The sequence below is a fragment of the Trachypithecus francoisi genome, unplaced genomic scaffold, assembly GCF_009764315.1.
Source record: "Trachypithecus francoisi isolate TF-2019V2 unplaced genomic scaffold, Tfra_2.0 Lachesis_group9, whole genome shotgun sequence".
NCBI lineage: Eukaryota > Metazoa > Chordata > Mammalia > Primates > Cercopithecidae > Trachypithecus > Trachypithecus francoisi.
This window is the reverse complement of record NW_022681474.1, coordinates 58143319-58153444: the sequence shown is the minus strand read 5'-3', so window position 1 is coordinate 58153444 and position 10126 is coordinate 58143319. Positions and strand designations below refer to the sequence as shown.

The following is a 10126-nucleotide window of genomic DNA, read 5'->3' as shown; positions in this document are numbered from 1 at the left end:
TTTCTAAAAAAGTTTTGTAAAACTAGAATTCATTTCTTCCTTGAATATTTGGGACTGCCTGGAAGAACTGCCTGAAAGCCACTTGGGCATGAACTTTTCTATCTGGGAAGATTTTTGATCAGTTGTTCAATTTATTTAGTAATTATATAACTATTCAGACTTTCTATTTTTTGTAGAATAAGCTTTCATTGAGTTATTTTGGGTAAATCATAATTTTCTAGGAATTTATACTGATAAATTTGAAAATTCAGATGAAATCAATATCCTCCTATTATCTCTGTGATATGTATAAGATCTATAGTGATATCCTTTTTTTCTCATTCCTGATATATTTATGCCTTCTATTTTTTCTTGATCAGCTTTGCCAGGACTGGGCAGATTTTTTTCCATCCTTTTAAATAACCCTTACCAGCCATGTATGAGAGATCAGTTGCTTTACATCCTCCCCAACACAGTATTTCCAGTGTTTTTAATTTAAACTCTTTAATTATTTCTAATGGGTATGTACAGTTCTTTTCATCTTAGTTTATAATCAGGGAATGATATCAAGTACCTTAGCATATACTTATTGGCCATTTAGATATCTTCTTTTGTGAAATGCCTGTTGAAGTTTTTCTGCCTTTTAAAAAAAAAAAAAGGTTGATTTTTTTTTTTTTTAGTTGATTTGTGGGGGTTAATTCTGAATTTTGAATTTGAGTCCTTTGTCAGATTTGCATATTACACATACCTTCTCCTAGCAATGGCCTCTCTTTCACTATGTTAATGTTATCTGTCAGTAAACAAAAGTTCTTAATTTCAATAAAAACCAATTTTATTTTATGGCTAGTGATTTTGGTGTCCAATTTAAGAAACCTTTCCTACTCTAGAATTTTTTAAATTCTTTTTTTGACACTTCATTGCATTGCCTTTCATATTTAGGTCTGTGATCCATCTGGAAATCGTTTTGTATATGGGTTGCAGTAAGAGTCAAGATCCATCCTTTAGTTTTTCTTTTAGGGAAGGTCTGTGGATAGCAAACGCCATTGAGTTTGTCTGTAAATATCTTTATTATCTCTCATTTAATAAATAGTTTTAAAAAGTAGAGAATTCTAAATTGGCCATTATTCGTCTTTTTAGCACGTTGGAGTTACTACTCCACTGTCTCTTGGCTTCAGTTATTTCTGCTGTGAATCATCAGTGTAACAGCCATCATCCATTGAAAGTAATCCACTCTCTTCTTTTCTGTTCTGTGTCACTATGATACATCTGTGTGTGGGTTTGTTTTTTTTCTGGTCCTGCTTGAGATTCTTTGGGTTCCTTGGATTGTTACTCTGAAAAATTCTCAGCTGTTTTCTTTTCAAAAATGATTTCTGTCTCATTCTCTCTTTGCTTCTCTAACTCTGGTAACATGTTAAAACCGTTGTGCCCTCCATGTCTCAACCTGTTTCTTGTTTTCCAATGCTTTATGTGTTAGATTCTGGTAATTTCTTCAGAATTATGATCAGATTTGGAAAAGGACCAAATAGAGCATCTAGAAATGAAAACTACAATAATTGAATTTTTTAAATACAACAGATGGGTTGAACAAAATTAGACACAGCTAAGGAGATTTGTTTTAAAAAACTGGAATATAGGTCAGAATGTTTGTTTCTACTGGATGTTTAGGGGCAGTACAGGTTCAGGACCAGTTCAAAGAATTCTCAGCTTAAAGTTTGTTGGACCAGGGTTGATTTGTGCTGCAAAATTTTGTGAAGCTCACTGATTCATCGTTATCAATTATCAAGGTAAAATTTCCCTGCCTCCATTCAGTGCTGAGGTTCAAATCAGGGAGCTTTTCCTAGCTCCCTCGGTGGGGTTTGGATGGAGCGCCTTACGGCTGCACTGAGGGGTGGCTCTTTGAGATGCCAGCTTTATGGGCTGAGGTCTCCTATTTGGTTCTTCATCTTGAAGCAGGCCCTGGACGTTTTTCTCTACCCCTGTGGACCTGAAAACAGAAGTTCATGGTCCTTACCCTCAGGCAAAGCAGGCTCCAGAGCTTCCCTGACTTCTCTGGCTTCCTGCCTTCACTTGGATTTTTAAATTTGGTACAACTTTATCTATCATTTTCAGTGGGCACACACTTCATCTCTCACACTGCCAGAAATGGACAAGTGGTGCAGTTTACTTTCTTACACTCTTCCCTGCACTGTTGCTGAACCACTCAGCCCTGCTGCTGTAGAGTCGTACCTGAGCGTCTGCACCTGAGCATCCCGGTGCTGTGGGGTAGATACTTGTGAGGTGTTCGTCAGCCCCTCACCTTCCTCACAGTATCCTGACTTCCTTGCTGGGAGTAAAGATTGAAATTGTGTTAACATCATCTAAACTGGCCTGCAGTTTAGTTTTGCCTCTTGAAGTTTTGAATGCAAATTGGTGGGAATTCTTTCCCATTTATATTTCTGTGCCAGTTGGATTGAACAGTGACTATGGTGAATGCTAACATGCTTCGTATTGACCAGGACCCCAGGTGTTCTTTGAGAAGGGAGCCTTTGCTTCACTTTTCCCAAACGGTGCTGTGGCCTTTTGCAGAAGTGCTGCTTGGCGTCCCGAGCACCGGGGCCAGTCCACAGCAAGCACCAACTGTGCTGACAGTGGACCAGGTGCCCGTTCTGTCTGCCTTTGCTTCTTAGAAGACTTTGCTTCACTTTTCCCAAAAGGTGCTGTGTCCTTTTGCAGAAGTGCTGCTTGACGTCCCTAGCACCAGGGCCAGTACACAGACAGCACTGACTGTGCTGACAATGAACCGGGTGCCTGCTCTGTCTGCCACCACAGCCCTGCAAGGGAGATCAAATGAGAACATGGAGGCTATAAGGTGAACAGTTTGTCCAAGCTTCCCCAGCTGGGGGCTGAAGACCAGCGCTCACTCCAGGTTCCCCAGCTCCTTGCTCCCTCCCTGCTGCCTTGTGCCTCCCTGAGTAGCAGGGCCTATGTTCACGTATGGGCATAGCAGGTGTGTGTCATAAGCAACATGTGTCACAGAAGTCTCCATGGCTTAGTACGGATCTTTAGCTTATTCTGCTACATCTGACACTCTGACATCCATTTGTTCCTGAAACGTGTGTGAAGGGTGACATTCAGCCATCACACAGGGATGTGCTGGTCACAATGCATATAGACTGTCACCCACTGAGTGCTTCTCGCACGTACTGTGCAGCCCAGGGCTTGGACTAGGCCCCCACCATGTTGCCAGTTCAGGAGGTGTGTGGAGGGGCCTAAGAATGGACATTCAAACAGGTTCCCAGGGACCCACGCTTGAGAGCCACTGCCCATGGCAGAGGATGGCCCGCCCAGCTTGAGGCTGTATCCAAGGCCAGGGCAAATGATGCACTCCCCCTTCTTCAGCTGAGGCAGATGAACACCCAAAAATAACTTCACCAGGAAATTAGGGATGCCATTGGATTTAAAGACCTAAAAAATATCATTCACTAAAAGCTCAAGCATCATCTCCATGTCCCCATTTCCTCCACAGACACCTGAGCACCTGTCCTGTACTGCCCACTGCATGGGGTGGCAAGGCCCCAAGGCCCAGCTTCCATCCAACACAGGGGCCTCTGGCTGTCCAAATTCACATCCCAAATTCAGCCCCTGGGTCACACTGGCCACATCCCAGTGGATAGGACCCACATGTGATTGGCAGCTGCTGTACTGGACAGCACAGATACAGGACATGCCCGTACCCCAGAAAGGTTTCTGTGGGATGGCGCTCAGCTCGTGGGAATGATGACAGTCAGCGCATAGTGAAAGATGAGCTGAGTTATCCCTGGGGTGCAGTCCCCACCTAGTCCGGGCCTGAGAACCATGGGAATGGGCAGGTTGGAGGAGCAGATGGGAGTACCATGTCCTGGTTCTGGAGCCTTAGTTCTTTTTCTTCAATTCTTGAGCTCTCATGTGCCCCCCAAAGAACCCCTCTTCTCTGTTACTCTTGAGTATAACTCATGACACCAGAAGCAGCCCCTCCAGACCTGCTTTCTGCAGGCTGCCCTGCAGGATTGTGTCCAGGGGTTCCCCAACCTCCCCTGCCCCAGAGAGGCCATCTGACTCCTCTGCAGTAACACAGCCCATACAGCCTGGCTTAACTAGGTATCCTGAACTTACATGACCATGTGACCATGCAATACAGCAGCCAGTGACATCTTTTTGGAGCTCACATTGAGGAAAGTAGGACTAAACATGCCTCCTATAGCTTTTTTCGAGTCTTGCCTTATTCAGTGGAAAGCCCATTGTCAGAAAGTGTTGCCAACTGGAGACAAAAGTCCCTTGCCCAGTCCCTCCTGGGAAGGCCACAGCAGGCCTGGCAGCCTCACCCTCCTCCCTGCCCCAGAGGACCCACGTCTCCAGCCAGCAGCAGGGCTGCCCCCTCACCGTACACACATAGCAGGCAAGGGAGGGGAGTGACGTGTTCTTTTATTGAAGCAAGTATGTCCAGTCACACCAAAACTGACATCCTGCATTATGGTACAGCTTCATACTCAGAGTTCATCTTAAATACCAAAACATCAGATCAGGGTATGTATCAAATTGGGAAAATAAAGTAGCAAACATAGACACTGTTTCAAGTAGGTACTAGAACTGATCACCCGTGAAGTGCACGTGGATGTGTACAGAAACCGTTCTAAGGCTGTATTCCAAATATATATTCTCAAGTTTTAAGCCTGTCTCATCTCAAAGACATAAACAAAGCAATATGTACTATCAATATGCAATCTGTACTAGCTAGAACCTCAGAAAGTGCAAACACACTGTGACAATACAGTGGAACTATTCCTGCTCCACCCAGGACCAGAGGCATGGGCAGCGGGCCTAGGGCTGCCTCCTCCCCAGGCCCAGCCTCTCCCAGTGTCTTCAGGCTCTCCCAGGAGCTTTGGGAATTGGGACCTGGCCCATCCTCACCCAGGCTTCCCCATTAATCAAGGCTCCTGCAGAAGCCGGGAATGCAGAGAGCCGGGAATGCAGAGAGGGACGAGGGTGCGGAATTCCTGCAAGGGAGACGGTCTGCGTGGATGGACCTCACGCTTTCTGAAGGACAGCTGTCCTGCGCCATGGTCAGTAGGGCCCAGGGCTCACACCAGGAAGTCAGACATGGGAAAATGGAGTGCGCTCCTCTAGCTGGGTGTAGAAAACACCTCTTAGTATTGGGCAGTTTTATCTGAATGGGCTCCAGCAGTATGGCCTGGCGAATTTTGTTTCCAATTCCAATTAGGGGCGCTGCCCACCCAGGTGGGAGGAGGGCTGTTGGCTCCCTCCCCTCTGTAGGTAGGTTTCAAGACTAGCTCTAAATGTCACCACCCTGGAGTCAGCCGTGTATTTTTTTCATCACAGCTCAGTATGTCTTCCAGTCGCAGCCCAAAAAACTGACAACTCCATGCTTCCCTCCCTTATTTTAGATTTCCTGCTTTCTAAAATGTAGTTGAAGAATGATTTGCTGGACACATTGTCACAGAAAATATGCTGCCAGGTGCCCCCTGCCCCTCCCTGACCCCACAAATCCCTGAAAGGAAAATGAAAATGTAAACTTTGGACAGCTTGTACTCAAAGGCTCACTTCCAGAAGTGTGCGGACATGACCTCCCAGCCACAAGCCCTCCTGAGGGCAGGCGCCCAGATGGAGTGGGACTCACCACAGCCCGAACCACAGAGCAGGAAGACCAGACCCCAGTACCCTCTAAGGCACTAACCCCGACGTCAGAGACACTGTCTGGAAAGGCGTCCGAGCAGGCAGGGCTCACGTTGGTTTTGGTTGGGTTTTTTAAAATATTTTTTTCATAAGATGTTAATAATCAAAAGTAGAAAATAAAAATCTACATTTCATTAGAATAAGATGTTATCATGGATGCCATCTCCCATGATACTCTCCCCTCTCCCTCCCCAAAGCAGGGCCCTGCCCTGTTATTTAAAATAAACAAAAAAAACTTTGTAAGTGCCAAAGGTTGATGCATGAAATAATTACCATTTTTTTTCTCATAAAAGTTATATACAAAATGGACCCCAACCAGTGAGGCCTCCTCATCTCAACCCACATCAGTCGAAATTTAAACCCAGTTAGTGCGCGTGCTTCCTCTGGCGTCGCGGGCTGCATCCGCCTCAGGCTCTGTTCAGGAGGGTGGTCCTAGAGGGGGACAGGGGACAGGCAGCACTCAGGCCCGAGCAGGGCAGCAGGTCTAAGCCATCCTCAGCCTCCCACCAAACATGTCCGGCAGCCCTGCACCAGGGACGCGGCAGTGCCCAGGCCCCCTTTCCAGGAGGGTGACCCTTGTGCCCACCCTGAGTCCTCCCCCTTCCTCACAGACTCCCATGTCCCTGGCACTCTCCTACCTGAGGGTCTTCCAGCTGTCTTTTTCCATGTGGTTCTCAGGACCCTCACTTTCAAAGGAGGCGACGAAGAGAGCTGAGAGACAGGAAAGTCCCTCAGAGCCTGTGTCCCCATGCAGTGTCTGTCTGAACCCAGCTGTCCCTTCAAGGGTGCAGCCCAGGACAAGGGGACAGTGACCTCTGGCTGGGCTGAACACAGTTCTCTGCTGTGTGGGGCTCTCAGGCTGCCTGTTGGGGACTCTAGGAAGGTTCCTCGTGTTGCAGCTCCTGCCCTAACCCCATGTGACCCTCTCCAGTGGCCACTGGAAACTGAGTCTCTTGTCCTTCTCTTCCATCCATCCCACGACCCACCCTCATGCACACTCGCCCGTGCGAGCAGAGCCTGCCCTGTGTGGCATGGAGCAGCCAGCAGGCCACCTCCCAGGGCAACCCCAAAGGACACCGGGCCTGGACAAGGAGTCAGGTGGGGAGAGAGGCATGCTGCATTGGGAGGCAGCCCTCACCTTCCTCGCTGTAGATGGGCGCTGTGAGCAGGTAACTCTGAATCTTCTTGTCCTTCTCGAAGGGACACTCTACCTGTGTCCATGTCATGAACTCATGGATCTGTCTGGAGATCTCCCAAAATTTCTGAAGGGAACAAAACCAACTGATGTTCATCTGTCACCTTAAGCACCAAACACTCGGTCAGGGCAGGGGACGCAGGTTTTGGCCTCAGTCTCCTGCCCACTTCACTGGTCCCAGCGAGATGGGACAGTGGCCCTGCACGCTGACTCTGTGGCCATGGTGGCATGCCATGCAGCCTCAGCGCCAGCAGGTGTCCCCCAAGGCCACTCTATCTAGCCCTCCACCTGGGCCATCAGGCCGGCAGCAGGTTCTCTGCCTCTCTGTGCAGGGACCCAAAGAAGGCCCTACTGATGACTCCAGCCTGAGGTAGGCACCCCATCCACACCCAGCCCAGTGGCGCCAACCAGAACGTGTCATGATGTCCCTTCTCTGGGACCTTCGGACGGATCCCTGCTCCTGCCCACCCCTCACCTGTGTGAGGTAGGCATCCGGCAGCCCAGAGCCGCCTACACCTGCCCTGCCACCTATGTCCCACCCTCCCATCCTCACCAGGTGCCTTCAGGCCCACCAGGTAGGCTCTTCACTTCCATCTGGAATTCTCTGCCGCCTCCTCCCTACTCAAGTCCCTTCCTACCTAAACCCCTCCTGACCTCCAATCCCACAGGGGTGGACAGGGCTGTCTCCCTGTTGGGGCCAGGCTGGAACCACGGTCCTGGATAAATACAATTCCCTGTGACTCCAAGCTCTGCAACTAGGCCATCCATCCAGAAGTATAGACGGGTACACCTCAAACCTTGCAGTCAAACAGCACCTCTGACCCACCATAAGGCTTTCAGTCTTGAAAGCCCTTGTGAACCTCAGGCAGTGCTCAGGAAACCCACAGACCCTGACCCAGGGCTACTGCCTGGCAGCTCCAGTAGCTCAAGACAGTTTCCACCTGGCCTGCCCTGTGCTGGGACCCCACGGGGCTGAGCTCACCTTGAAGTTAATGTGCCCGTTGGGTAGGTGGTTGGTGTGGATTTTGTGCAAGAAGTAGATGTCCTTAACGAAGAGGTTGAACACAGGGATGACAATCTTCTCACGGCTGCTGTTGGCCATCTGGGACCTCTGCGTGGCCCCCTGCAGGGCTGTGCGGTAGTTGCAGAAGTTGCTAGACGGGTCCATGTGATGCTGTGGGCACAGGGAGACCTGGTGAGCATCACAGCCCCATGCCCCTCTGACCTGCTCAGGATACCCCTCTGCAGAGCAGGAGGCAGCAGACAGAGAAGGCACCTGGCCCCTGGGCAGCCTGGGAGTTAGCACAGGAGAGGGGACGCCCAAGGTTGCCTGGCTGAGCTCTGGGGCCAGGGCTTCTGAGTTCAGGTCCCGGCGTCCTCTGGAAAGCCATAAAGAAGTGTCATTGCCCTGCCTGCCAGGCCTGACCCCCTCGCCCTCCTTCCTTTGAGACTTCCCTTTGCTCCTCTACTTAGATCAACATCTCCCAGACCTGATCAGCTCTACAAGACACATGCTTTGCAAAAATGGACTCTGTCATCACACACATCTGAGGAAGGCTGCAGGTGATCCTGTCTGCCGGCCTCTGGGGCATCTAGACAAGGCAGGACCTGGAGACACTGACCAAGGAAAAGGCAGTGTCTTCCAACAAAACCCCACTCTTGTCAAATTCTTGCTTAACCGCCTTCCACTCTGGAACTCGCCTTAGGCGATGCCAGGTCCGCTTGAAGTAACCGAGGACACCTTAAGTCCCCACTGCTGGAGGACAAACACGCCAGGCCAACTCAGCCAGCAGGTAGGTGCTGACCCCAGGGAGAGGGCAGCAGCTCCCCACCCCCACTGTCAGGGCCCCCTTCAAGCCGTTGCGGGACAAAGTGGGTGCAGCTCGCAGCTGTGACAGGGACTCAGGTGCCTACCTCCAAGACATCAAACTTGGCTGTCTTGACCTTGGACCAAGTTTTCTTCAGCCTCGCCACAGGACTGAGGTTCATGCCAGCTGCAGAGGACAGCAGGTAGGGTCAGGGCTGGGGGGCGGGCCATGCAGCAGCCCCACCCTGGGTGCCCAGTCACTCACAGATGATGGCCATCATGGAGTTGAAGTTCCCGATGTTGAAGCACTCCCGGGCCACATCAATGAAAAACTCCAACATGCGGGTCCGGTGTTTCTTCTTCACCACCTGGAAGGTGGCAGGTGACCTCAGCACGGCGCTGCCAGGGGACAGCAGGAGCTGGGGCCACCGGGCAGAGGAACAGAGGGGCAGGGAGGACCTTGGGACTTAGCTTCTGGCCACAGTGGGCTGGTCCAGGTCTATGGCTGTGTCTGGGAGGCCCAGACATGCGCACAGCCTATGCTCAGGCTCCTCAGTCATCAAAGGGAGGGCACCATCTGCCCCAGGGGGCTGTGAGGGCCGGCAAAGCCTCACACAGGCGAGAAAAATGGTGCTGGGCATGGGGAGCACTCCATGGACAGGGTGTCTGTTGTCACTGAAGGAATCGCTGTATGTTGGGACTGGGGGACCACCAAGGCCCTGACAATGCAACAGGGACTTCATGCGTTCACTCTTAAAGTTCCATCATCTAACTTCTGGGGCAGGATCAAGGCCTCGCTGGGCGTGGGCACTTACCCGGCACACCTCAGTGGCCACCAGCATGCTCAGGCAGTTGAACCAGTTGTCGTAGGCCTCCAGGCTGTAGGTCTTGGTCAGGTCCCCTCGGCACTGAAAAGGACACAGCAGGTCATAGGGGGCCTGGAGGACCCTGGCTGGACAACTCAGTCCCCACAGCTGGCCCTGGTCCCCAGCCATGGCTCAGCCTACACTGCAGCAGCCTTGATCATGCCTGCCTGCTCCTTGCTGCCCAGTGCAGAGCTGGCAGGCCAGGCTGGCTCCCCGGCCCAAGTCTGTGACCTTTCCCAGCACTCATCATCCATGACCAGCACAGCCATCTAAGGCCTCTTGGAGCAGGTGCTAGGAGGGCCAGTGCCATATCCATCAGGGCTCATGGCCCAGCACTCCAGAGGCGCTCGGGGCATGCTAAGTGAGGCCCACACCCACGCTGCATGGAATGCAAGTGCCAGGCAGACAGGGCTGGCAGGGGTGCCACGGGCCTTGGCCCACTTACCCTGTGGTTGTCCAAGGAGTCCATGTGGCTGACGATCTGCATCAAGTCCTCAGGGTAAATGCTGCTGACCCTGTCCTGGGGTGGAAGACAGCAAAGGGAAGGTGACAAGCCTCCCCTGGAGAAGG

The 10126-nt window shown here is 51.0% G+C and overlaps 1 protein-coding gene across 8 annotated transcripts in view; it reads right to left on the bottom strand.

Moving 5' to 3' along the window:
* Positions 1-4401: 4401 nt before the first annotated feature.
* RASGEF1A (RasGEF domain family member 1A) overlaps positions 4402-10126 on the bottom strand; it is a 74967-nt gene continuing 69242 nt past the window's right edge. For all 8 annotated transcript variants that reach the window (XM_033209897.1, XM_033209892.1, XM_033209895.1 and 5 more), the window contains 8 exons: positions 10002-10076; positions 9506-9598; positions 8956-9058; positions 8798-8877; positions 7866-8057; positions 6827-6950; positions 6327-6399; positions 4402-6120 (listed from right to left, as the gene is read on the bottom strand). In XM_033209897.1, coding sequence (XP_033065788.1) covers positions 6096-6120; positions 6327-6399; positions 6827-6950; positions 7866-8057; positions 8798-8877; positions 8956-9058; positions 9506-9598; positions 10002-10076 — 765 coding nt within the window. In that variant the 3' untranslated portion in view covers positions 4402-6095. The remainder of the gene's footprint in view (positions 6121-6326; positions 6400-6826; positions 6951-7865; positions 8058-8797; positions 8878-8955; positions 9059-9505; positions 9599-10001; positions 10077-10126) is intronic.